This window comes from Salvia hispanica, chromosome 2 (genome assembly GCF_029641045.1).
Source record: "Salvia hispanica isolate PSC_SH4W2 chromosome 2, Shi_PSC_v1, whole genome shotgun sequence".
Classification (NCBI taxonomy): Eukaryota; Viridiplantae; Streptophyta; class Magnoliopsida; order Lamiales; family Lamiaceae; genus Salvia; species Salvia hispanica.
In genome coordinates, this window is record NC_142693.1 from 35,213,956 (window position 1) to 35,241,744 (window position 27,789).

The following is a 27,789-nucleotide window of genomic DNA, read 5'->3' on the forward strand; positions in this document are numbered from 1 at the left end:
TACTATATAGTATTTAAAATACTACATTTTCCGGAGTGTTACAAGAAAAGAGACGGCGATGGAAAAGGTGCTGAGAAAGAAAGTGAAGAGATAGAGACGGAGATCGTAGTGGTAGAAGACACTACTACTGAGGAGCAAGGGACCCCGACAGATGAGAGGTTGACAAGGAGGCAGTCCCGCCGGAATAGGAAGCAAGAGGATGAGGCAGAGGCAAATAGGGCCAAGAGATTAAGACTGGAGGACACAGAAGAAACAGGGGACGGCATCCCCCAGGTCCAAGAATCTTTGGCGGCTGAGAAGGATATTTCACCGGAGGCCCTGGAGATGAGATATGAGGCGGAGAGGAAGAGAAAGGGAAGCACACTGCTAAGCCCCAAAAGAAGAAATCTCGTCCAGCGTCTACCACGGTGGTGATTAACGAGCCGGAGGCAATCCAAGTGCCATTTGCCCATCCAGCAGAATAAGAGAAAGAGCAAGAGGAAGCGCATGAGGAGACGGGGATACCTAATGTGGAAGAAAGCCCATTCGAAACGATGGAGGTCCTTGTGACCAAGAGGTTGTTGGAAGCGATGGTCCAGTTCGATTACCCCAAGTTGTAGCGACCATGTGATGGACGCGCCGCAAATGGGAAGTCGTGCCTCTCGAACCTGAGGGATCTGGGAGTGGAGAAGAAGTTCATCTCCTACTTCAAAAGCATCGGGTTCGAGTGGCTTCTAAACCACAGTGACGAGGAGGTACCGATGGCTGTGGCAAAGGAGTTCTTCACGTCCTTCAAATTAAAATAAACTACGAATCTCGACGCGGACTCAATTTCATTCAGGCTGTTCAATGAGGAGATGGAAATGAGTATCAGAGAGTGGTCACTAAGGATGGGACTACTCACGCCCGAGAAGAGGAAGAAGGGACCTGGAATGAGAGGGAGATCGGCGCACCAAAGAATACAGCAGGATTCGATGCTGAGGAGGCCTGGAGGATGATTGCCCACAAAAAGGTGGCCAAATTCAAGACGAGCACATCAAAGGGTATACACATCACTGACCCTGTACTCCGATTGGCACAAGTATACATCGGGTACAATCTCTTGGGTCAAGTAGGTGTAACTCTCACTACTCCAGAGCTGTACTTCATGTGGTGTATGCTGAACAATGTGAAGGTCCACCTGGGTACTGGACTGCCCATGCATGCCAGCGAGTCAGAATCCACTCCGACCGCCATCTCTACACTTGCAACTTGCTAGGAGCCTTCCTCCAGAGGAACGTGTCAATGAAGATAGCCGACTCAGTCACTAACCTGCCAATGTGTAGCGCCCCAGGGTACTTCAATCTCGCGTTCTGTTTCAACAAAGGACTGACGATAATGAAAGACGATGTACTCAGATTTTACGAAGTGGGAAAGTTCGATGGAACCAAGATAAAGACCGAAAAGGAAGAAGGAGATGGCAGCGAAAGAGTGACTGATGAAGGATGGCAGACCAGGATGGAAGAGACAATGCTAAGGTTGGGCGCGAATACGGTGCAGCAACAGGAGATCTTGCTGAAGATACACGAGGAGGCAGGGGCTTAGAGGGAGATAATGGCCGCGCAAGCTGATAAAATGACTCAGGCCGTGGAGACAATGATGATAATGGTCACTGTGGTTGACCAGAAGATCCTCCAGGTCCAACAGCAGCGCATACCCCCGAAGTTACCCACAGAATCAAGGCAACAAGCCCCAGGAGTCACCTCAGAGCAGCCAACATCCAGCATCCAGGAAATGCCATCAGCCAGGAAGAGAAAGGACAGTGAAACCACACCCAGTGTACCAGTGAAGAAGGATACCCCTAGGCCAGGGGAACAGAAGGCCAAGAAGGATGATGAACCCAAATCAAGCTAGAAGAAAGTGAAGACGGTAGCCAAGAAGTCTGGTCCCACGGGGGACCAGAGCCAGAATTAACCCCCCCCCCCCCCCCCCCATAATGTAAGTAATTTTAAGTTTCTGTTTTTTTTACAAAGCATGCTCGTATATACGTGTCTGTAAATATCTATGTTTACTTGTTAAGTATGTATATATGTGTTAGTTGTCTTCTCCCACTTAGCCCGATGCTCGGTCTAAGTGTGAGAAGTTTATGTTGATATAGCATGCTTTGGTATCTGTTAGTTTGTATACCTTCTCCCACTTAGCCCGATGCTCGGTCTAAGTGTGAGAAGTTTGTTTTTATATAATGTGTGTTTTGTGAGTCTGTTGAGTGTCGCACTAACTTAGCCCTGGTTTCCACTTCACCGAAAATGCTTGGGGACAAGCATGGTGAAGTGGGAGGGGGAAGGGAGTTAGTGCAAGTTAGTGTCAAGCATGTGTGTCTATTTGCTAGGTCTAGGAGTTAGTAGTAAGTCGTTTAGTAGGTAATTCTGTGTTTATACATAACTGGTAAATAAAAAGCAAAAGCCCCTTAGTGAGAGTAATTGAAGAGAGAATGCATGTCAACTTTGATGCCATTTTCCTTAATAAATCAAAATCGGTTTGGATGAAGTAAGGACGATAGAATATGCCTCGACTGATCTAGTTTTGAAGCCCTCCATAAAAGTGAGTTATAAGCCTTAAACACTTCATACTAACACAAAATGAGAGGGTTGCCACTTGATGCTTAGGGAGAGAACTTAGAAGAACTTAGAAGGAGAAGGCCTAGGGAAAGGGTACTGGAGGTATAAGCTGGACGAAGTCCAGGGAGGTATAAGTTGTACGAAGTCCAGGGTCTAAAAAGGAGGAATAAGCTGGACAAAGTCCAGAGAGTCTGGAAAAAAAAAAAGAAAAAAAAAGAAAGAAACTGGAGGTATAAGCTGGACAGGGGAAGCTGGAAGAAGTCCAGGAGGGAAGGAGAAAAAAATTATAATAAGAGTAAAGACAGGGGAACTCTCTGACCCGAAGCATCAGTGGTATGGCAATATAAGAGCGAACGATCCTAACATCCCTGGTGAGGAATGAGTGATCGAGCGAATCCAACAATTAGTAAGATTAGAGGCTATCTTGTCAAACTGACAAGCTGATTAGATAGAAGAAGGGAAGGGGAACATTCGGAGACTGTAGGTTCTTGGATTGACCTTAATCTTGTGGGGATGGCTGCTAGAAGTTATGCATTTATGTGTTAATGTGTTTTATTATGTGTGTCTTTTTTTGTTTTCTTTGTCTAAGTCCTTTAGCGTCTAGGTCTAGTAGTATGAGTCTTTTTTCTTTTAGTAGAGTCGGTTAAGGGGAAACCATGCATTGAAACTTGTCTTATTCCTTTTTCTTGTCTTTATACTTGAGGACAAGTATGATTTAAGTGTGAGCAGTTTGATAAGGCTCGTTTCATGCATTGGTTTTGGATTAAAATTATGTGCATTTGGGGCGCTAATCTGTGTTTATGAGTTCAGGTGCGTAGTAAATCTGTTGGACCTAGAAGTTGCTTTTACCGGACCTGACAAATGCAAAAGAGATGGAATTGAAGTAAAAATCACAAGTCGTCGTTCGGACCTGGAAGAATTAAAAGTTGGCGACAGGAGCAGAAGGGAGCAAGAGCAGATTATTTTAAAGAGTCTTATTCAAGGGCAAAAGCGTCTAATTACCAGAGGGATACCCTGGGGATCAGAGCCTCACATATATAAAGAGCTCAACCTTGAAGAACAAGACAACCACTTCTACACACACTCTTAGCTCAAGCTTCCATTCCATGCCTTAGTTCCGCACTTCAAATTTCTCATTTCGCCTGCTGCGCACTTGGAGATGGAGTGATCCTGGCTACCGTAGTTCTCATCGTCGTTTTGCTGCTGTGTAACACCGCCTTGTGAAGGCGAAGAAACAAAATATTTACTTTGCTTTGTTTAGTTTGCTTTCAGTTTCAAGTACTTGTTGGTTTTTAAGTTTCATAACTCTAGTTTCTGACTTTGATCTACTTGATTCGAACCCATTTCTCGTTATTATGGAAGTTCATGTTGGTTTTTGTTGGATCTCGCTGAGTTGATGTTTATTTCTTGCTTTTTACTTTCATTCTTGTTTATTGTTGGATGTTTGGAGCTGAAATCTGTTGGTTTGTTGTTGGAGGTTGTAGATTTACGTATGTAGGTGTTTGAATTTGTTGAAGCGTGGTGGATTTGAGTTGGAGTTTCGTAGATCTGATGTTTTCTGTTTACGTTTGCATGATTATGGCTATTTACCTTCTGTTTCTGCATCCTTTAGGTCCAGTAGCGTAGGTCTGTTAGTTTAGGCTTTAATTTCTCATTTCAAGTTTAGATCTGAAGTTTGCTCTGTTTTCATGGTGTTTAATACTCTGTTTTATCTGCTATTCTCGTTTGATTTCCGAAGAAGATGAAGTTGTTGGTAGTTAGAACCAGATCTACTTTTGTCAGTACTTTCTGCAGATGTACTTTGCTTTTTCTACATGTTCTCCAGACCCTGTCAAACTATCTGCATTGTTTTTTTACTTTTCTGCATGCTTTTCCAGACCCTGGTAGTTTAAGGAAACTTGTCCCCACTTTTCTCTAAAGTCATGCATGTTCCGTACGTTCTCATTTCTTAGACCCAGTAGGTAGAGTAAAGTTTTTTCCTATCTCTCAGACCCAATAGTTTTATGTTCTCGACCCACAAAATTGTGTGGCAGCAGCCAACACCTTTTTCCCAAAACATCCTCAAATGCAGTTTCGTAACACCTTCGTCCTCGTGGGATCGATCTTTTATTTCCTTGTGCTAGTTGTAGTATAGTGGGTTGAGGTTTTTGAAGAAATAGAGTGCACCCAACGACCCCTTTCTGATAGTTTCATGATCTTCTAGCCTCTGAGACCTAGTCGAATCCTCTGGATCTGTTAGATCGAGTGAATATCACAACAATAAACTGCACTGCGTATCTCTATAGCTCTTCAGAACCATATTCTTTATATAATTTATTGAAAATGCCCATCCCACATAACATAGGATTCAAACTTTAAATGAAACATTTCAACATTACCTCAAAAAGGAAGTATTAATAGACTAGACTGATATTCTAAATCTCGAATCATATAATTTTGTAGATTTGGGCCGAATAGTTCATTAAATTGAAGAATTTGGTGAAAATTTATAGTTTTGATAAAATTTCAATTTATTGAAGAATTGGGTGAAAATTTGTAGTATTGATAAAATTTCAATTTAATTACGTTCGCAATTTGAATAGGACTGGCCCAAAATAAAATGGGCTACTTTATGGATTGGATATATTGATAAAAGTGTGAATTTTATAAGGTAAAATTACATTTTAGATATCCTAATTGAATGGGCTCATTTTATGATACTATTTGAGTGACACATGAAATTATTTAATTTAATATTATACGATGTTGCTTTACTGTTTAAAACATGAGTAGTTTTGGTTGACGTTCAATAATGTCATATAAGTAAGCTATCAAGTTATGTTAGTGCTGAAATTTCGATTAGTTGCATAATCAGAATAAATCAATAGTTAGATGCAAAATTAGAACTAATCGCCAGATTGGTAATTTGTAGATGATGTTGAATTTGGCATGCAAAACTAAAAATTTAGCAAAGTTCATAAATTTAAAGATAACTTACCCAACGTCGTAGTATTATCTAAATGTCATAATTGATAAAAAAAGAAAAATGTAGTAGTAGTATTTAATTTATTCGAGTTAAAAATATATGATTACAAAATGCAGAGTGAACATACACGAACAATGTCACACTAAAAATAAGTCAACTAGTGCGTGCATGTGCAGAAAAATACAATTTCATGAATAAAAAAAATATTTGAATATAGAAAAAAACTGAAAACATAGTTCAAATTTTGTAAATGTAAATCGATAAAATTAAAAACATATCTAGTTTTGCAAGAGTGGACAAAACAACAATGGCGAATGAGTGAAAAAAAAAAAAGAAGAAAAAATTTCGCAAATAAAAAAAATAATTGAGGTTAAAGCACTAACCTAATTACTTTATATTTTTGAAAATAAAATATCAATAAAACTTTTTCAGCCAATTCAAGCAGGAAATGAATATTGAATATACATCGCCTCCACCTCTATTTAAATTTCGAATAAATAAATCATGCATATCATAGTTGAAAATGGTAGATTAAATATGAAAGAAATAACTGATCAGAAATTTATAATATGCCGAGTCTACTCTTTCGAGTATTTTTGCACGACAATAATGATTGAGTTTTAATAGTACTCGCAATGGCATAAGATGAGGCCCTACAGCTGAGAAAAAATAAAATCAATGTTTTACGGTATTTGTTTTATATAATTTTTATTTAAACCAACAACATCCAAACCTCTATGCTTTATATATTCCATGAACTATTCCACATCTTCTGGGATTCAATGAAGCCTAGGCTAAGATGAGGCCCTACAGCTGAGCTTGATCCACTCTGATTTTCATCCATGTTTGACCTCATTCTGAAAAAATAAATTTTATAAAATCAATTTTAATATGATAATTTAATAAGTATTATTCATACATGTTAATATTATATTTTAAAATAAATAAAAATTACCGGGCATGGTTTCCCTCAGCAGAGTGACCGGTCAATGATACTGCATCATCCATTTGCATCGTTGCAGCCTGCACCTAAAAAATATATATTTTGTTCATGTACTTATTAGGATCTGGTACATGGAACTGAAATTGAAATTGAAATGGAAGGAATTGAATTAAAATTTAATTTCAAATCCTTTGTTTGGCAAAATGAAATAATTGATCCGAAATTGAATTTGAAAATTGTGCGTGCACAAACTACACACGTTGCACAATCATTAAATACACACATACACACTCACTAATAACATACTGCGCGCGCGCACACACACACTACACACAATCACTAAAAACACACTACGCGTGTGTGCGCGCACACACACACACATAACTCACTATATACACACACACTACACTACTCACAATACACATATTGCATGTAATGTCCGTAGGAGTGTGCATGTGTGCAACATGTGTGAGTGTGTGTGTGCAGTGTGCAAGAATGTGTGTGTGTGTGTGTGTGTGTGTGTGTGTGTGTGATGTGTGCAGCATGTGTGAATGTGTGTGTAAGAATTGTGTGTGTGTGAATATGTGTGTTAAGAATGTGTGCAATTTCTATGAATATGTGCAGTGTGTGTATAAGAATGTGTGCAATGTGAACGTAAATTAACAAATATGTGAAATTCCATTACCTTTGATATAGACTTCAAATTGTGGAATTGGAGGATTTGGAATTGTAATTCAATCTAAATCTAAGAATTTTTATGATACCAAACATTTGGATTTGGAATTGAAGGCTTCAAATCCAACTCCACGCCTCCAATTCCGTATACCAAAAGTAGCTTTAGGTATATGTGTATAGATAAATTGAAAATTTAAGGTATCTTTGCAACAAATACTCATGTTTGTTGCACTTTCTATACATAAAAAAAGAAAGGTTATCTTCAATACAAAAACTTACAAACGTGCATATATCTAAGCTGATATATAAAGCAAATGAGAATTAAATTTTGTTAGATATTTGATTCGAAAATCATGAAAATTAGAATCTTCGATTAAAAGATCTGGTTACAAACCCTAATTCTTGTCAGCCTCAATTTGTTGAAAATATTGATACGAGCTATTAAATAAGCAACATATATATACATGTTATAATAAAAGAATATACTCCTATCAAATATCATGTTACCTCAACATTTTCGGTCCTTTCGTGACCAAGTTGATTGCCTAGCAGTTTGGCCTACAAACAAGATCAATGCAAAGTTGATTATCCAAATTAAAATTTTGAAAAAGTATAGCACATGCAATAATGAAGTAGCTTTAAAATCACATCACATTGTTTGTTATCAATTTTTACTAAAACATCCTTGAATTCAGTTCAATTAACATCATATAGAGCTGGATTGCTCACTCGAGTTTATTTAGCTCTTAGAGCAAATCCAAGGAAAATATGTAAATCGATAATGCATATTACTCATTTATCTTTTTAGAAAAGGTAAATGTACCCTTTTAAAAATTAGTAATGAATTTCAAGAAAATAAGATAAATAAAAAGAGATAAAGTAAAATAATACTACCATATTTACATTTTTTTTTAAAATTGAATAAGACATATAATAAATACAGTCTTAAATATCTTTCCTATTCAAGAATAAGTTTTTATAAAGAAAAAATAAATATGATAGTTATTTCTCTTTTCCTCTTTACTTGAAATTGCTCCTATCCTTATTATGTTATTCATATCTATTCCTTTGGAAATTAGTAATCAATGAAATATTTAATGAAAAATCCTTTGACTGATTTCAGATATCAGTAAAAATTGATATTATAATTGACAATACTTACCTTTGATGTCTGGATACGTTGAATAGCAGTTGTAAGAAACTGCTGATAAACTCCTGCTTCAAGAGCTGAATTGATTTTTTCTACGTTAGGTTCATAATACCTTCACATAATAAAAGAAATTAGAGTTAATAAGTTAATTATGAATAAAAAATAAAGAGAAAATATATATTAGTAAAATTAAAAATTCCAACCTCATTTTTTCCTGTGTCTCGCGTTGTTTTCTATTGAGTTTGTCCAGTTTCTCTTCAAGTTCCTGTAATTAGACAATTCAAATTAATGAAATTAAAATCAATAATATGTTTGTACAATCACCAATAACATTTTAAAAAAATTGTAGGACATTTTATAATTAAATGATATTTACTTAATTGAATATTTTGAGATATTACTTGAAGACCAAAGAGTTCGTTTAAATACTACTCAAAAGAAGAACACAAACACAAATAAAATAGTATATATAAACAATTAAATTTCGATTTAAATTGAATTGAAGCATATGTAAATAGTTAGTGTTAATTACCTCAATACTGAACTTGTTTGACCAGCAAATTAGCAGGTGAATGAAGATCCATGTTAAGAAACGAAAGAATATCATTAAAAATAACAATAATTTGTGTTTTATAAGAATAATATTTAATTTTAAAGACATTAAAGTGAAGGCAAGGTCCTTACACTGCAATCTTCTCCAGCATTTCACCTTCATACTTCAATTGTTTCAATTTTTGAGACAAAAACTACAAAATAAAATTGATTTGTCAATACTAATAATAAAAACAGATGAATTCTTCAATTGAAATAATACAATTTTTGAAAGCGTGGGAAATCTGTATGTACCTCTTCGTGATTGATAGGCCTGCAATGGAAACAACAATTGCAAGGAATCTTTAAAAAAAATTAAAGAAAAGAAATGTATTTTATGAAAAAAAATAATAAATGGAAAAACTAATTACAACTTACCCTCCTCTAAGCTCATCTGGCCTGTCAACAAATCGAAGTAGTATATCCTCAATTCTGCAAGGAATTTTTTTTTTTCAAATAGTTCAATTGTAACACAATGTACAAATATACGTAGATCTATCAAAATTGTAAATCTTTTCTCACTTTTAAAACTATTCAGATTTGAAAGTCATTCTCATTACCCTAGATCTTCTTACTAAATTTTTGTTTCAAATAGGCCAATCATTAATTTTACCTCGTTGGCTAGATAACTAATCCTACTAATATCTTCAACCTAACTCCATTTCTAGCATTTTTACTTGCAATTAACATAAAAAAAATTAAATAAAAGATATATAAATAAAGATGAAAACCTTCCATTGCTAGCGAAGCTAGCAAGGCGCCCGGAAGGTGCAAACATGATGAGGGCGACGTCGGTGTCACACAACACTGCAAGCTCGCCGGCCTTCTTGATGATGCCCTCCTTGCGCTTCGTATAAATGAGTTGTCGGGAGGTGGGGTTTTCGATCAGCCTCATGGAGAGCTTCTTCCGTCCCATGGTAGGAGAGTCACTGACGAAAAAGAAGAAAGAAATGGGGAAGACCTAGAAAAGGAGGATGAGGAAGATAACAAAATGTGTAGACCAATGTGATTTTTGTAGCGTTTTATGCAAATAAAAGGGTAAATCTATACAGCCACATTATGGAGGGCTAGAAATGGTATTTTAGTAAATGTTGAAGTGATGAATAGTAATAATTTCATTGTATTATTTAATGCTCAAATAAATTGACATTATTACCCTTTCTACTGAATTATAGTTCTCTTTTCAATTCTTATAGTACTTGATTTTTATGTTTCTTTTTTATGATAGTATGCTATTCAGTTACTAATTTATTTTATTATATTATACGTATCTTATTTTTTTATTTTTTTTACTAGTTTAGTTTAATTTATATTAGTACTTATACTATAATTTTTACAATAGTTCGCATATATAATTAAGGTATTATAATTATTTTCACACTATCCATTCGGGACTTGATATAGTTAATCAAAATTCAAATATATTTAAATAGAGCTCAATAAGGAAATGTAAATTCGATTGAATCTAAGGTCTCTTTGACTGACGATGAATTGTAAATTGACTTACTATCTCTTAAACATTGATTTGTTGAGTACGGGGAGTGTTATATTGCTAACTCAATACTTAATTGCTAACTACAACTAAATAATAGTCATTAGATTTTCAAATTAAAGGCATAGATCATCAACCCCGAAATATCAATACGATAAAAAAAAACGTCAATAGGGTCATATGATTAATTCCAATAAATATCAATAGGGGTATTAATGTCAATTAACTACACGTTTAGTTATAACTAACTTTTAAAAGAAATCCCAAAACTTTAAATTCATATAACATATATCAAATTAAAGATAATTTTATAAGGATTCCAACGATATACTACATGCATATGTTCCGACGTCAAAATTTTTAAAAAAAAAAATCAAATTTTTTTAATTTTGTCGTACAGCAGAATGTCAATATAAGCAATGGGTTAACATATGGGTTAACATTCTACATGTATTATATTGTAATACATGTAGAATGTCAATATAAGCAATGGGTTAACATTCTTAAAACATTGTGTTGACATTCTCAAAGCATTGTGTTGATATTTTCGGAACACTATATTGACATTTTCATCTAAACCTCTAATTTGGAGTCTTTTTTTATCTTTTTTTATTTAATTAATAAAAATAAAAATTACACGTGGCAAATTGTAGAATGTCAATATAAGCAATGGGTTAACATTCTTAAAACATTGTGTTGACATTCTCAAAGCATTGTGTTGATATTTTCGGAACACTATATTGACATTTTCATCTAAACCTCTAATTTGGAGTTTTTTTTTTATCTTTTTTTATTTAATTAATAAAAACAAAAATTACACGTGGCAAATTGTAGACCACACATTTTCTAAAATTCTATGGCCTTAAATTAGTTGTAGTTAGCGATTAAATGATGAGTTGGTAATTGATCACTTCCCCGTATAGTACCATATTATTTCACACCTCACTGTTAACAAAGCTTGTTCATTTTTAAATTATCATACAATATCACATTTTAAGTAAAGGGTGGAATAGTTCTAAACAACCAATACTTTCTAGGTGCATTAAATTTGATTAGTGTGATCCAGTGTTTTATTAAAAAGCTAACTATGGCCAGCTATAATATGATCATTTAACATTACTCAACGAAATTAGCCTATAAAGTATGTATGACCAAATGAAATAATTAGGTTAGGCTAAGTCAATAGTATAAATGCGCTCTACGAGTGTATTTGAGGGAATCTTCTTTAGTTGTGCTATTGAGATTTGGTTGATAAGTGTTGCTTAACTAATCTTTTGTGGAAAAATATAATTTCTAATTGATTGTAATTAAATATACAATATTGAAAAACCAAAACCATATTTGAATAGCACTTGGTTTTAAACATGAAATCTAAATGTGTCTCCAACGGCTTTATTTCATGTGAATCTCTTAAATATTGTTTTCTATCTTTCAAGGGTTATAAATATGTTATTTTTTTATTATTATTTGTGCATTACTAGTAAAATCATTATTCAAGCACATATAAACATTATTAATAAATAAGAATTTAAATCAATTCCACATTTTGTTTCTAACAACCTTTGTATCTAGACTAAATAGATTAAATGCATGATAAATTTAATGCAATGTGGTGAATCTCAGACGCACGTGTCTAACAATGGGACAAAATACGAATAAAAACACGATAGTACTGCATACGACATTGAAAAGTGACAAAATCATAATAATTATATGCAAGATCTAATGTGGTATGGTAATCTCACGCGTATTTAACAATACTACACAAGAGAGATCATATATGTACAAAACATAACAATGCGACAAAGCATTAGCTTCTACGAATGACTCTTGTATTTTACTTTATCAGATGATTGTTATACTACATTTAAGATCTAATGTAATATGGTAATCTAAAGTGTGACAATGTGACATAAAGAATGCAAAATGCGACAAAAACATAACATTTATATGTAACATCTAATCTGATGACTCAATCTCACATGTACTTAACAATATAACATAAGATATATTAGAAACAAACAAAAATATAATAATGCGACAAAGAGAATTTAAATACGACAAAACATACTCCCTCCGTCCCAGGATATTAGACCCCTTTTTTTCGCACTCGTTTTAGAAAAATAATATAAAATAGTTGAAATGGAGAAAAAGTAAAATAAGAAAAAGAATAGTGTAGAGAAGACTCTCATCTACACAATTCTCTCTCTTACTTTACTTCTCTCTCTCTCTCCACTCTACATACATAATTCTCTCTCTCTCCACTCTAACTATTTTATATTATTTTTTCAAAATGAGTGCGAAAAAGAAAGGGGTCTAATATCTTGGGACGGATGGAGTATCATTTATAGTAATATCTAATATGAAGTCGCACTCTCAAGTGCACTTAACAATACAACAAAAGGTATCACACAAAGATACATTAGTATAACAATACGACAAAGAAAATTTAACTACGTCAAAAATATCGGCATGAATTATGCCTTTTGTATCTTACTTTATCAAGATTATTATATTGCATTTAAGATCTAATACAATGTGGTAATCTAAATCACGACAATTCGACATAAAGAATGCAAAATGCGACAAAATCATAACACTTATATGTAAGATCTACTATGTGCATTGTAGGTGTTTGAAGAATTGCTTCTTAGTGGTTTAATCTTGCAAAGGAAAGGTTTAATCTTGTGATTCCCGCTAGGGCTATTTAGAGAGGAAAATTAGAGGGAAAAATGAGGGGAAAATTAGAGATTAAAAAATTAGAATGAAATTAGAGAGGGAAAAACGCGAGGGAAATTAGAGAGCTGAAAATTGGAGGCCAACTTATGGACATTGCGTATCAAATATGAGTTAATTTAATCTTGGGCCCGCAGACTACCCCAATAACTTGGTGATGTATCTCACCTGTGCATAATCCAACCAATATATCAAACGAGCCCAATATAATAATACGACAGAGAAAATTTAAATGAGTCAAAAGTATCGGCGTCAATGTGGCTTTTGTATTTTCTTTATCCGTACGCAATAATACAACAAGAAAAGACTCAGTACGTCATAAGAGTTTGAAATGTGACACATGTATATCCATCTAAGATCAAATGTGGACATATAAGAATAATATAATATATAACACCAAAATATTAAATAATAAAATAACACTATAGCATTACTAATTGAAATATGAAAAATATTAATAGATGCTCTCTTTCTTCATTAAACTTATCTTGTTATCTTATACTTTCACTTTTGATTTGCTAAAAAGTCAAGATAATTTTTTTTTTCAATTGAGAAAAGATAATTTAATAAAATTTTCCAAAACAAAGACATAAAGAGTATGCAAAATGACTACATATATTGACTTCCAATTTTAGTTAATCCATCAACAGATAAACACGATTCAGCCGAATCTCCATCGCTTCCATAAATAGCGTCACATGATCTTCCTTCTCATCTCCATCCAAAGAACACAATCCTGCTTCGATCCGAAACCAGAGCCCCTTACACACTGAGAGGAATTATTTATATCACATTATATTTTATTATCATATTTTAATTACACAAAAGAGTTCAAATATTATGCATTGCAGAGTAAATGACGATTACATCGTCACTAAAGGTCTCTTGTATGGTTCTTGAATAAATAAATTAATATTCACGAGCAAAATCAGAAATGGGATACCTATCATTAAAGATTGTAGTGTCAAGTTTAAAATCTCCTAACCTTATGTTGACGAATAAACGCTAATGTGGTATACCATTAAAAGGACGTAGAGATAAATATTCGTTGTTGGTTACTAAAAGAAAAGACGAGATATAAGAAATTATTGTATCTAAACTAATGTACATCGCCAAACACCGACGAAACCACAGAGGGCCAAGTCCGGAACCCTCCCCTGGTAACCGGCCGCTGGACCCAGTTGTTTGGCTGCAGCCCTTATTTTGAGGTATGAAGATGAACAATTTCATTTCCTTTTGGTTGGATTTATGAATTATTCTGCAAATTTATTCATCTATCTACACGCCTTTGATTCAAATCGCATAATTTACTTCCGTTGGCAATAAAATTATCGTCATTCGCCTCAGAAATTATAAAATTTGAACCGAAATGGAGTAACAAACACTCTGTCAATAGATGTACCTGAACCGGCCGTTTTGGAGCGACGCCGTGAAGGCGGAGGCGGAGCAACAGTCGCCGGTAGCGGAGCTGGTGAAGTCTCTCGACAAGCAGCGCCTCTATCGCGAGGTCACCCTCGCCCTCCGCACCGGCTTACGCGAGGCGCGAGCCGAATTTTCATTCCTCCGAATCCGCGGTCTCCGCAGCATTCTCAAGTTTCTCCGATCCGTTTCTCAGTCCGACGACACCATCAATCTCTTCTGCCACTCCCAATCCATTCCCGCACTCCAAGGTTCTTATCCAACAGATTTCACTCTTCAATTCGTCAATCATTCTGTTTATCTGGATATGCAATCTAGTTATTAGGGTTTCATGCTCAATTTTGCTCCATTCTTCTTTTACATTGTTCAATTGATGCTCACTTAAGCAAACTCGACCTCAGTATTGGGTGGAGCAATGTATGTCATAAACACTTAGCTTTTCACAGTCATTGGACTTAGCATCACCTCTTATCCCTGCAGTGGTAATCAAATGCATATAGAAGCTTCACAACCTCTGTATTTCTCTTGTAAACTAAATTATATGATGACAATTAGGCTTCGTGTAACAGTGGTGCCGGTTCTGTTTCAACACAGCCTTAAAGAGGCTGAGGATCAGTTGGTAACTAATTTGAATCACATCTTCTCTGTGGAACCCATGAAGATAAGCAGCCCGACTACTGATGCCGAAGTGGCTATTGCACTACGAGTTCTTGAAGGTTGTTGTCTTCTTCATCGCGAGAGCACAATCTTGGCTCACAAGCACAAGGCAATCACGGTATGTTTTTGGAAATTCTGTGTTTCCTCTCATCAATGCCAACTTGATCATCGACACCGTGTTGGCTGAAATTCTGCAATCTACTCACAAGTTTTGATCATGCTTTGCTAATGCAAGATTTCTGTTTCCATTGATGTTTGGTAGGCCCTGATGAATATTTTGTCAACTCGTGGAGTACTCGAGCAAGGTGCATGCCTCGATGCTTTGGTTGCAATCATGCTAGATTCATCTTCCAATCAAATGGTAATCTCTTAATGCCTCATAACAGAATCAGAAACTTTGAACTGTAAACAATACTAAACGGTTTCCTCGCTTCCCTACATTGTCTTTGGGAATATATTTACTGATCAAATGATCGCTTCTGCTTACTTACGTGCCAGGATTTTGAAGAATGTAATGGCATAGAGGAAGTTGCTCTTCTTATAAAAGACACGCAAGTAGAGGAAAATCTAAGGTATTCTTGTTTTATCACCAGTCTTCCAAGCCAATCATATTTTTCAGTTGCATGATTCTATCATCGTGTGATCAGGTTGAAATGCGGTGAATTTCTATTGCTACTTATCGGGCATGTCAATGGAAGGGAAACACCTCCGATGATGACCATACACGATGAAATAAGGCAATACCTGGGTGAAAAATCCGCCTCCTTAATATGGGCAGCCAGCCAGTTTGGATCAACTCTGGACCCGGAGCAAAGGCTTACAGCTTTGCAGATTCAAGCCCGAAGGGTGCTCGAATCAATCGATCTTTACTGAGCAGAAAACAATTGACAGGTTTTTAAACATTCTAGTTTGTACCATAAGCTGTTAGATTGTCCAAAACATGATTCTTAAGTTTCTGAGCTGTTAGATTATCCAACATGTCATAAATATCTCTAGCTGTCTTGTATGATTGTATCATGCCATAAACACATGAGTTTTATCTCTATCCTCGATCCAATTGCACCCTGGTGTCTTATCAACTCTTCATCCTTCATCCGCTGTGTTATTCCTCTCAGTTTACTCCATCTCCCTGTTGAAGCATACAAATTAGCCAACATCGCGTGGTGCCCGAGTTTCCCGGTATGTGTGCAGCCTTCTCACCAACACCAACTTCCCCGTGTATAATGCAACCACCAAGCAAGGCGCCCCAGATCACTGAATCAGCCTCTCAACCATCCCATATGGGTGCTCAGCTTCCCTGCCTGGGAAAGTAGGTCGACCATGCACATATAGTGCTTCAACGTCCGTGCTATTACACCATAACACCCCATCAGATCAAAGAACTCCTGCTTAGACTCCACTGCACCGGCATGCACACACGAAGACAGAAACTGAAACTGCCAGGAAAGTCACATTGCATTGTCTGGTTCCGAGCCACCATCTCTTTGAAAAAATCTATCTCCTCGTCGCCATATCCATGCTTCGCGTATGCGTTCAGCATCGCGTTCTGAGTCACCAGAACTCCATAGCCTCCAACTCAGCATACTCCATAGCTGCACACTTTGTGAAAATATCCACGAGCGCAGCTCTGATGTACCAATCCTTCTCGAATCCACATATGATAGCATAAGCATGAACCTGCTAGCCTCTTTCAACACTAGCCAGCTCTAGCTATCCTAACTTTGTAGATACAAATTTACTCTGGAGTTGAGAAAACAGCTGCAGAGCCATCTCATGGTGCCTATTCTCCATACATCAGGCTACGATCCCGTTCCATGTGTACACATCCAGTTCAAATCCATCGTCTCTCATGTGTTGGATAACACCTTCTACACTCTGATCTCGTTGCAATGAGCATAGCCAGAGAGCAAATCAATGAAGCATCAAGCATTCCATATAACTATAATATCCATAGCTTCCACCTGCATCACTTTCTCTGCAGCTTCTAATTTGTTGCACTGGCAATACATGAGCGTGCCACCAACAAAAGAGTAATGTATCGATCCCCAGCCTCAGAGATCCGGTCTCTGCGTAAGTCAAGAGCACTGCCTAAGGTTACGTATCTCGTTTCTTCACCAAATCTATAAGTAAAACTCCAAGCCTCATTAAACATTAAATTATCTGCATAACCCGAGATTATGGAGTTTCCATGAGATCAATCCTTTGATCCCATCGTATCAAATAGCTCCATCGCCTTGAGAATCTCCCCGTTTTTGCAGTATCCTGCAAATCTGAGATCACGGTGTTGAAAGACACTACATCCCTCAAAGAACACGTTGAGAAGATGTTGAGAGCAGTATGCACACCTCCGGAACAGATCTATCAATACGTTGACAACATACGGGGTAGACATGAATCCAAGAAACATAGTCCCTTTCCATCATATGATTCAAAACCTTCTTGGCAATGGTAGAACTCTGGCCTTTCTATCCAGTTCCCCGCATAGACATATGTTGTAGAACTCCGGCCTTTCTATTCAATGCATAATAAGGAAAACTACTCATTTTATAAAACATTTAATTCTGATAGTTTTAGAATATATTTAACTTCATACACAATTAAATACTCTAATGTAAAAAAAATATGACATATGATAAGAATAACGTTTGAAAAATCTTCAGTTGTAGAAAGATTAACATATATAAGAATACGTTATGATGACTCTCTAGCCATTGAAACTAAAATTCAAGATTTCTAAATCAAAATGAAACTTATTTACATTTCGATAAATTTAAAAGCATATTCCAGATTTCAGAATGTTTCTTGTGGAGTAGTAAAATATGATTGTTCAGTTATCAATTATATGTAAGGATCTGCAAAAACAATTTGCAATATTAATGTAAAGCTGAGATAATATTATACGCCTAAAATATGAAAAGGGATGCAATTTCACTTTCAGGTTAAATCATAGATGTTGACAATTTGTTAAGCTTCTTCCTTAGAATTAAAATCCAAAATTCACAATTCAATAGATATATAAGAGATAGTAATAGTATTTATTTCTCTAGAATTCATTAATATTCCCAGCTCATAAAGTTATATATTGTCACCAACAAAAATGGCAAAATCTCGTCTAGTAATATCTTTAATAGAATTTTCATTTCCTAATTATACTTACTTTGATGGTTCATCATTAACTAAGTTGGGCATAAGTCTAGCTAATAGTACTACTATTAGTAAAAAAACTAACTAAAACCAAACCCTAATTAATTCCGATTTCTTATAAAGTAGAAACATTCAGAGCTTAATTATTTCTATCCAGCACATATGCAAAGGCTACAAATAATTACACTTTGAGATCTCCTAAACACCATTAGTAATCAGAGATCATTTACATACATGAAGTTAAAAATAAAAACCATCAGTTGATCAAATATCCCCCAAAAAAAAACACAATTTCATTAATTAAACTAAACTCCTGAGTTGTTTTGTAGAAATCTTATTATTCTTCAAAACAAATCAGCAGTTTCACCCAAAGCCATATCCAAGAAATCCCCATCCTGCCCCTGCGCAGCAGCATCGTCAAGAAGCCACTTCTCCAGAAAAGTGAGGGGCATTTGCGTCTCAAACTTGACCTCACGATCCATCTCCATCTCCACCGACGCCGAGGCCTCCGAATTCGACGAGTTGAAGCTGTGGAACGTCCCTTCGCTAGGGCTGGAGCTCAATCCAGCCGAGAAGTTGTTGCTATCCGAGGAGACGGCCTCTGAAGGCTTGTTCATCCACTTCTTGAGCAAACGAGCGATGTTCTCGGTGCTGGATGCATACGTTGTTGTCTGAGCCTCTGAGCCTCGTTGAGTTGGTATGATTTTGTTTAATTCCACGGCCGGTTTGTCGATGGAGAGAGCTTCACATAGGGCTTGTTTAGCCGTGTGGATGTCGGTCTGAAGCCGTCTCTCCCACTGCCCTTTCGAGATCCATTTCGACTCCGATGAATCCCCCTTTCCGCCCTCGATCTTCCCCAGCTTCTTCTTCAAGTGCGTGTTCCAGTAGTTCTTGATGTCGTTGTCTGTTCGCTCCGGGAGATACGAAGCTATGGCAGCCCATCTACAAGCAAAATAAGCACACAAAAACATCAATATCAGATCTAATCAAAACCCTAATTTTGAATCATTGTGTTTAAATTAAATTAAATTAAATCAAATCACCTGTTGCCGAGGAGGGCTTGGAGGTGGATGATCATCTTCTCCTCCTGCTCGGTGAAGTTGCCGCGGCGGATCCCCGGGCGGAGGTAGTTCGTCCACCGGAGGCGGCAGCTCTTGCTGCATCTCAGTAGACCTAGAAAAAGGAAAATTGAGGAAAAAATTAGTACTATGCAATCAAAGAAGAAGGTGGCACTATTTATTGCATAGCATTAAATGATTTCAACTAACTCAAACATGTTTAGAGATTAGATCAAGATTTGTGATTGCTTGATTAATTAGTACCTGTATTAGTAGGAACAGCCCTCCAATTGCCCGGGCCGTGTTGCTGGATGTACGAGACGAGGACGATGTCTTCCTCCGGCGTCCATGGCCCTTTCTTCACTCCGATTTTATCACAGCAAGGTGGTCTCCCCATTTCAATATAATTGCACTAGCTAGTTTTCAGTGTGTGTGTATTGAAAGAAAGGAAGAAGAGAAGAAAAAAGAGGGTTTCTTTAGTTTTGTTTTGTTATCTTGGTGTTGAATCTTGGAGAGATTGTAGAGACAGGAGTCTAACATGTCCAAGGAAATATATAGAGAAAAGACCAAGTTCTTTGGTGGTGAGGCTGACTATAGGAAAAGGGCTATTTAATCTTCGAAATAGTCAAATGTAGACAGCAAAGAGCATTTACTCTTGTGTTTCAAAAAGTCAGCTGTTTGCTTATGAGCCATGTTCTCTCTCTCAATTTCTTTTTGTTTTTTCTTTTTTAATTTTTCTCTAAAGGGTATGCATTAATCACTGCGCACCTCATAAAACCGCGTGGGAATTAATGTGGAAATTTTCATGTATTGATAGTAGGAGTTAAAAATGAAAAATGTGTTAATACTTAATAGGTATAATACGAAAACATGTGTTTTGCAGCTAAATTGTTTAATTACTTGTACCAGCTGCCTTACTGCATGATAAATGAATTAATGATTTGATGAAGGGAGAAAACTATTGGATTTTGCGTATATAGTTTTAATCTGTATATCTCTAAATCATATCGCTCTTAAAAAGCTAGAGTATTTTCAATAATTAGGGACGAAATTAATTGAAGAAAAAATATGAACACTTTTTTAATCATATTAGTCATTTGTCTTTTTCTTAAGGATAATAGTACATATGCCTTTGGAAATAAAGATTTCATATGTGATATCGACAATCAATTCAAGATTAAAAAAAAACAAGTCTTGGGCTAAGGTTTGGTCACTCAAATTTGTCCGCATACTTTAAATACCAATTAAGGTCTTTTCTTATATTTATTTTGACAATAATAATGATAATTTTGAAAGAAATCCATGTTGACACGCAATGAAAATATAAGAAAATAGATAGATTCATAATATATATTGTGTTAATTAAGCATTTAAACACAAAAGACAGAAACATTTACTTGGCGTGTTACTAATTGTTTCTCGTGTTTATTCGAATTATACATGTGAATCCAGTACTTTCGATATGCACACACGTATGAACATGATGTAGAAATATTCTCAATACTCAATTTAATCTGAAAAAACTAAGAAATTATGAAAAAACTAAGAAATTCTAATCTAGCTCGCACTTTTATTTTTAGGTCGTAAATTTGGAATTTATTTTTTAGTATAATTAAATTAGTATTTTAAGTGTAATGAGATATCACTTAATAAAAAAACAATGATATATTAATTAAATACCTTAATTCTTACTTAAAATAGAAATAGTACAAGTAGTTTAGGACGGGCCGAAATAAAAAAGTGAATAATACGAGACAGAAATAGTATATATCATAGACTCTGAGTCCATGATCTTATATGCTTTTGTAAGTGGAATCGAATACTAATTAATCAAAATACAGTATCATAAATTCATATATAGGCCATATGGCTGTCAAATTTAACTTTCTAATATAGCAAAAACATAATCACAACCTAAAAAGTAGTGTAATATCACTTTGGATAGTCAAGAACAAGTTTTGAGTTTTGACACAGTGATTTCCTAATTTCAATGAACTTTGGGTTCAAGGAGAGAGAATGAACCCTAAATCCAAATAAAACTAATTAATGAGCATGCCCCATTATATTGCCCCTCTTCTTATCTTTCTTCTTTTAATTTTTTTTTTATCACAAAACTATACTATAAAGTTACCGAAAGTATGACACTTCTGGAGAGAGTTAAAAAATTGCGTGGCTTCTAATCAAACTATGTATTCAAATTCGTGTTCGCTCACTTTCTAATATAATCTCGAATTGCTCAAATATACCAAAATTGAAATTAATCAAGAACCACCTCATACAAATTCAGAAATATATGGATTGGAAGGAAGAAATTGAAGAAGTAGAAAACGACCATTCATATATTGATTAATAATTATTTACTACATCAAAATTCTACTTATTAATATAGGACTTAATTAGACAAAACCATGGCCAATCTTATAGGTTGTTTGCTTGTCAATTTACGTCACAAGAGTTTCTTCGATAATACTTAGATGGTACTATATATTAAAACTGGGACCGTCCATCCAAGTCAGCTCATTTAATTATTTATACGTAAATTCCCTAAATGATGTAGAGATGATCACTCAAACTAATTAATCAATTTCATATGTATGAATATTATAATTAGTTGAATATACTGAATGAATATAACATGGAGTACATTTTTTCTATCACATGCATCTCGTTCTAGATAGATATACTCCATATGGGTCATGTTATATTGCTAACTATTTAAATTGCTAACTCTGCTAACTTATCAATATATAGTGTATTAAAAATGTCAGCACGGTGACATCAAAATGTCAACACATAATTGAAGTTCAACAAAATTATGTATTGACATTTTAATATCATCGTGTTGACATTTTTAATACACTGCATTGATGAGTTAGCAACTTAAAAAAGTTAGCAATTAATCACACCCTTACTCCTACTCGATATTGCATCTTGTAGGATTATATAATTTGTTACTCCCTCTGTCCCATATAATTTTATCCAGTATTCTATTTGGGGCCGTCTCATAAAATTTTACCCATTTCACTTTTACCATTTTTGCTAGTGAACCACATATTCCACTAATTCATTCCTACTCACATTTTATTATAAAATTAATACTTTAAAAGTAGGACTCACATCCCACCAACTATTTCAACTCACTTTCCATTACATTTCTTAAAACCCGTGCCGGGTCAAAGTGTATAAAATTATGTGGGACGAAGGGAGTAATGTTTTAAGGCCGGTTTGCTTAACAATACTCCCTAATATATGATAATCGTAATATAGTTACAAAAGAATCAGTATATTATTACAAAATACATATGTTACAATATCATCATTACGTGAAAACCAATACCAGCTGCATAATTTCAGAATAATCAATATAGTGTTAGTAGTTACTGCATATTTCACAGTTAAACAAGTGGAATAAAAGAATAAAAATTGGAGAATCGAACCTATCTGTAATCTGTTATTGCATTTTTCAAACGATATATGAGACATTCGACAAAAAATTCTTACAACCAAAGAATTTAAATAATTACTATATGTGTTTTCACGATGATTCGTTCAACTTTTATTTGTATATTGCCGTGCATAAGGTTGTAAGCTAGTACTATTAAACAATAATGAAAATAAGGATCCGCCCCAAAAAATAGGCGTATTGAAAAAGCATATATAGGATCCATTTAAGAGTTACCACACCCCAAATTATAAAAAAATTTAATATCCTTATTTATTTATTTATTACCTCATACTTGTTACGTAATGCTAGTATTTGACAATGAAGGATATAACTTTGTCTATATACTATGCTCACTAGTGAAAAAACGATCAGGAACATGCATGTCAAATAGTGACTAAAGCATTCCTTTGAAAATTTGACTAAATAATTGATACTAAATTTTGACTGAAATTATATTAAAATGATCTTCATTTTAATTTATGAATTGTTTGTTTATTTATACAAAAAATAGCAATCTCATACTAATAAATATTCCCATGACTGAAGAATTGCGATGGTTTACAAAATTACATGCCAATAAACTCCTTATAACATAGTATTATTATTTTTGTATCCTCAATTACTTTCCTATCGCTTTGCTAGCATATTATGAATATATGATGAAGAACAATTTGACTTGTCGACTTAGTACGTTAAAATAATTTGCTAGTATTAATAATTCGAGTAGTATCCGGCTTCTGGTCGCAACTTGCAATGGAAGAAGCATTAAAATGAAGGGAAAAAAATCTTCTTATAAAAATTACCTTTACGAATTAGATAAACCAACCTAATTTTTTCATATAAAGTGTGTTTGTAATTGCAAATTAAAAAAAATGATGTGTTTTACAAGTTACAAACAATTAAGAAATGAATTAGATACAACGCTAAGAAAAAAAGATATATCAATTTTATTGCACATCAATGAGAGCTACGTAAGCATAATTGTTGGATTGGGATTGAAAATGAGTTATTTGTTGCGTGCATTTTTTTTTATATATAATTTTCATCATAAAACTAATGAAAGATCAGATATAGGAGTATCTACATGAGGCTGAATGTGTGGAGAGATCAGAAAAGAAGTGTTCAAATGTGAATTTTGTAGATAAGAAATCTTGAAAGCATGTGTCAATATTGGAGCCTTGGAGGTTATCAAATAACTCCTTTTTGCTAATTTCTTTAACACTCTTCTATTTTATCACATTTTCACACTATATGTATAGCTTACCACTTATTTATTTTTAATACAGATAGGATCGGTTATTTTATAAATATAAATGAGTAACATATAGTAGTATAAGTCTTGCGTCAAAATTATGAGCCATTTTCAATCCTAATATCTTGAAAATTAGTAACAGATTCATCACTTTGTTAAATTAGAATTCAATTTCTCTTAATTTTACTATCAAGTAGCATTGTACTTGTACTCAACAATTTACAAAGGTCAAAGTTACCATCATCATATATTTTGCTCTATGGCAAAAAAAAAAGAAGAGAAAGAAGTAAATCGTGTATGAATTTTTTTTAATGATTTTTCATTCTTTTAATGTAAAAAAATATTCCAAATCTGGATGCAACTAAAATACATGCCGTGATTAATAATGTTAACACATCTTCCACATATAAATCAAGTTAATCAATTGGAAAAAACAGTGTTCATATTTATAAAAAATAATGAAAATCCTTTTTGTAATCGATGAGACAAAAATAATAAAGTGATTGTGATAGTACAGTGTGACAGTGTAAGCATATTTCAAAATCTCGAATGAATTAAATTTGGTGTTTGCGGTGCCCCAAATGTCAAGAAAGTAGGCCCATTGGGCTCTGTAGTACTACATGTGAGGCTGAGGGTACACCACGTGGAAGCACATTTATTGTCCATACACACGTAGACAAGAAGACAAATGATTGGGCTCACGTCTCTCAGTTTAGGCCCACTAACCGAAAAGGTGATTCTTAAATATTACTCAGTACGATCTTAATTGTAATTAGGCATGGTTTTTCACTTGTCCATGTCCACATTAAGATTAAGTACTCCAATTAAATCAAATTATTATGTGAAAATTTTACATTATAAATTATCACATGTCGTAAAGATTTGGATGTAAATTATCACATGTCACAAATATTTTCGTAGATGCAATTTTAATTATTAGTACTTTATTTATATTAAAATCCCTTTGTGCCATATTAATAAAATAATAATCTTGATTTCTAGGATAACCATCTCATTTATCAAACTTAAGGGTGAGCTGGCTTATCTATAATAATTAAGTACTTGATTTTATTTTGTTCTAATAACTATATAATGAAATTATAATACTACCAAATATATTACGAATGCAAAGACGGGGTTGACTTGGTCATCTAATTAATGACAAATATTAAGCTTCAAAAGTCAAACCCTCTTTGTCTTTTGTTACGATTAATATGGATATTAATCAGAAATATTTGTTTATTTAAAGGGTGTCCGCTTTGGCCAACGGATGGGAGACACGTGTGCCATGTGTTACATCAGCATTAATCGGGCATACTTAGTTGGAAAATGTGATATGATAAATAATTGATGAATGATTATGATTGGGATAGGATATCATTTAATTTCCTCAAATTTTCAATTTCATTCGCTATCGATGTCGCTCGATTAGCCATACAAGTGTCCCCTATTCGTATAATTTATTCTTCCCATTTTCCCAAAACAAATTAAATACAAGGGAGACAATAAATACGTATATACAGATGTATTTCTGATACCAATATGGATATAATTTAGACGAAGCATTAAACACATATCACGCAATCTAGACTTACTCAAAAGTGTTGATGGATAGGTAGCTTTCAAAAGTAGTGATGATGTGAGGAACTTTTAAAAAGATTGTATAGGATTGTTTAATAGTGAAGATAGATAAGACAAATTGTGATAAGAACAATGAGTAATATTGTTGAACAAAATAAGTAATTATGAGTTCATTACACTTAAGTTGGTATAGTATTGTGAACATTAAAGGAATATCTAATTTAAAACCTAAATATGAGTATTGTTTTTTTTTTTTTTTAAGTAAAGATGATTTATATAAATTGCAATGGTTATTTTTATTTCAATTTTAGCAGAAAACATATTGAAATGCATGGAAACTCTTGAGTTTGATTGAAGATGAATGATGGTGATCTGATGCATGTGCCCTAATAAGTACAGTACGTAATTAATTGGGATAATTATAGTTTATGGTCCGACTTTAAAAGTAGTTGTACAAATGGTTTGAAAATTTACAAATGTGATCTAATTACCTTTGCAAAGTTGCAAAAACGTCTGCTTATTACTCATTTTCATTATATTTTCCTTTTTCCAATTAAGTTCAATTAAATTTATTTAATACCAAACAATTGAATTATATAAAAAAGAGTGGTACATAAGTACTAATAAATATGAATAGGCTTTCATTTTATTCTATTGAATATAAATATGCAAAATTCAAGTATTATAACTTATCTTATAGGAGTACTATAATTATATTTTCGTAAACAATAATATATTTATTGGTTTATGCATGCGCTTTCCATGATAGGAATTGAAAAAACTAATGGAAAAGAGAAACATATTGAAAGATAATTCTTAGTATCGAAATAAGCCATTTTGGCAATTACTACTATTTTACAAGGTCGTTACGTCATGCCATACTTGCATTTTTATAAAAGATCAAACCAAAAAAAAAATGTTATTCAATGAAAAATGAGCAGATTTTTGACAAATTTTGAACTGATTTTTTTCGTACATAATTTAGAACTTACTGTTTTTACATGCCACTTAAAAAGTTCAGAACCGACTTTGCTTGTAGGAAATATTTACGTGTCGAATTTCTTAAAATACGACAATATTGTATAGACAACAACTCAACAGTAGATCAATAAAATTATAAAACAATACAATTATACAAAGTACATAATTATTATACAAAGTACAGTAATTATGTCATTTAGTTATTAGTACCATACGTTTGACTTTGAGTGGAAAAAGATTTATAATCTGAACATGATCGAATAGAAGCTGCCAACAACTGTACGTATATACTATATATACTCCCTCCGTCCGTCATTAGGAGTCTCATTTCACGACAGCGCGAGTATTAAGAAATGTTAAGAAAAGTGGGTGGAAAAAAGTTAGTGGAATGGTGTCCCACTTATATATATTGTTTTTAAATAAAATGTGACTATAATGAGTTAGTGAAAGGTGGGACCATATTACCATTTATGTAAAAGTGAACCGGAACTCCTATTCGCGAACGGACTAAAATGGAAAAACGAGACTCCTATTCGCGGACGGATGAAGTATTTCCTAATTTCATATAGTGTTGTGAAAAATCGGCCCTTTTTTATTTTCATAGAAATAAATACTTCATTTTTTATAAGCGTGTAGAATGAATTTTCAAAGTCATTATCCACTATCCAGATATATTTATTTATTTAATAAGGTACAATGTGTGAATTGTTTATTTCGATTATGAATAAAGTTGGATTTTTGTCTAACTCAATACAATATCATGTTTCATTATGTATTTTACTATGGTTGTATCGTAACATATCTAAGGAAGTGAAATGAAACCAATAATACGTAAGAAAACCAAAAATGAAACTAACACACTTAATGAAAAGTTTTGGTTGGATCGTATCATGTCTTACAAGAAAAGTAAATATGTATATCATGAAAATGGGAGAAGTTTTAATGGACAAAAAGAAGAGAAATAAAAGAAATGTTACAAGTAAATGGTTATCTGTAATCTGTATAACAATACAATGGGAGAACAATAAAAAACTAACATAGGAAAAAGTATTAGTGAAAGATGAAGATTGTACAAAAGAATGCATTCAAATATAAAAGTAACAAATAAAAAATAAAATTAAAAA

At 34.0% G+C, this 27,789-nt stretch overlaps 4 protein-coding genes and 1 pseudogene across 5 annotated transcripts; 1 reads left to right on the top strand and 4 right to left on the bottom strand.

The window, feature by feature from the left end:
• Positions 1–6,265: 6,265 nt before the first annotated feature.
• Positions 6,266–8,517, bottom strand: LOC125193746 (uncharacterized). The gene is made up of 5 exons (XM_048091621.2): positions 8,513–8,517; positions 8,322–8,421; positions 7,667–7,717; positions 6,497–6,570; positions 6,266–6,398 (listed from the first exon to the last, which is right to left on the bottom strand). Exons 1-5 carry the CDS (start codon positions 8,515–8,517, stop codon positions 6,284–6,286), a joined length of 345 nt encoding a protein of 114 aa, XP_047947578.2. The 3' UTR covers positions 6,266–6,283.
• Positions 8,518–8,989: 472 nt separating this feature from the next.
• LOC148932273 (agamous-like MADS-box protein AGL104) lies at positions 8,990–9,816 on the bottom strand. Its single transcript, XM_089064175.1, has 4 exons — positions 9,632–9,816; positions 9,279–9,332; positions 9,156–9,174; positions 8,990–9,055 (listed from the first exon to the last, which is right to left on the bottom strand). Exons 1-4 carry the CDS (start codon positions 9,814–9,816, stop codon positions 8,990–8,992), a joined length of 324 nt encoding a protein of 107 aa, XP_088920301.1.
• A 4,360-nt stretch (positions 9,817–14,176) lies between these two features.
• On the top strand, positions 14,177–16,249 carry LOC125201395 (uncharacterized). Of its 2 annotated transcripts, none has more exons than XM_048099481.2 (6): positions 14,177–14,336; positions 14,525–14,798; positions 15,117–15,322; positions 15,467–15,565; positions 15,703–15,776; positions 15,852–16,249. In XM_048099481.2, the coding sequence occupies exons 2-6, from the start codon at positions 14,525–14,527 to the stop codon at positions 16,075–16,077; spliced, it is 879 nt and encodes a 292-aa protein (XP_047955438.1). In that variant the 5' UTR covers positions 14,177–14,336; the 3' UTR covers positions 16,078–16,249. The 2 variants fall into 2 exon arrangements, with proteins under 2 accessions (XP_047955438.1, XP_047955439.1); XM_048099482.2 differs by having other exon boundaries at positions 14,198–14,336; positions 14,476–14,798.
• LOC125193754 (pentatricopeptide repeat-containing protein At2g13600-like) lies at positions 16,109–17,289 on the bottom strand (annotated as a pseudogene).
• A 1,144-nt stretch (positions 17,290–18,433) lies between these two features.
• On the bottom strand, positions 18,434–19,978 carry LOC125208566 (myb-related protein 306-like). Its single transcript, XM_048108208.2, has 3 exons — positions 19,671–19,978; positions 19,392–19,521; positions 18,434–19,290 (listed from the first exon to the last, which is right to left on the bottom strand). Exons 1-3 carry the CDS (start codon positions 19,801–19,803, stop codon positions 18,693–18,695), a joined length of 861 nt encoding a protein of 286 aa, XP_047964165.1. The 5' UTR covers positions 19,804–19,978; the 3' UTR covers positions 18,434–18,692.
• Positions 19,979–27,789: the final 7,811 nt, after the last annotated feature.

Excerpts from the sequence above, each read along its gene's own strand:
- LOC148932273 (XM_089064175.1), bottom strand. The coding sequence starts at position 9,816 with ATGGGACGGAAGAAGCTCTCCATGAGGCTGATCGAAAACCCCACCTCC. Across the intron at positions 9,333-9,631 it reads AGCTTCGCTAGCAATGGAAG|AATTGAGGATATACTACTTC; the intron begins GTTTTCATCTTT and ends AATTCCTTGCAG.
- LOC125193746 (XM_048091621.2), bottom strand. Across the intron at positions 7,718-8,321 it reads AACGTATCCAGACATCAAAG|GCCAAACTGCTAGGCAATCA; the intron begins GTAAGTATTGTC and ends TCTTGTTTGTAG. Across the intron at positions 6,399-6,496 it reads GCTGAGGGAAACCATGCCCG|AATGAGGTCAAACATGGATG; the intron begins GTAATTTTTATT and ends TTATTTTTTCAG.
- LOC125201395 (XM_048099481.2), top strand. The coding sequence starts at position 14,525 with ATGTACCTGAACCGGCCGTTTTGGAGCGACGCCGTGAAGGCGGAGGCG. Across the intron at positions 15,323-15,466 it reads ACAAGCACAAGGCAATCACG|GCCCTGATGAATATTTTGTC; the intron begins GTATGTTTTTGG and ends GATGTTTGGTAG. Across the intron at positions 15,777-15,851 it reads CAAGTAGAGGAAAATCTAAG|GTTGAAATGCGGTGAATTTC; the intron begins GTATTCTTGTTT and ends TCGTGTGATCAG.
- LOC125208566 (XM_048108208.2), bottom strand. The coding sequence starts at position 19,803 with ATGGGGAGACCACCTTGCTGTGATAAAATCGGAGTGAAGAAAGGGCCA. Across the intron at positions 19,522-19,670 it reads GGCTGTTCCTACTAATACAG|GTCTACTGAGATGCAGCAAG; the intron begins GTACTAATTAAT and ends TCCTTTTTCTAG. Across the intron at positions 19,291-19,391 it reads CAAGCCCTCCTCGGCAACAG|ATGGGCTGCCATAGCTTCGT; the intron begins GTGATTTGATTT and ends TTTTGCTTGTAG.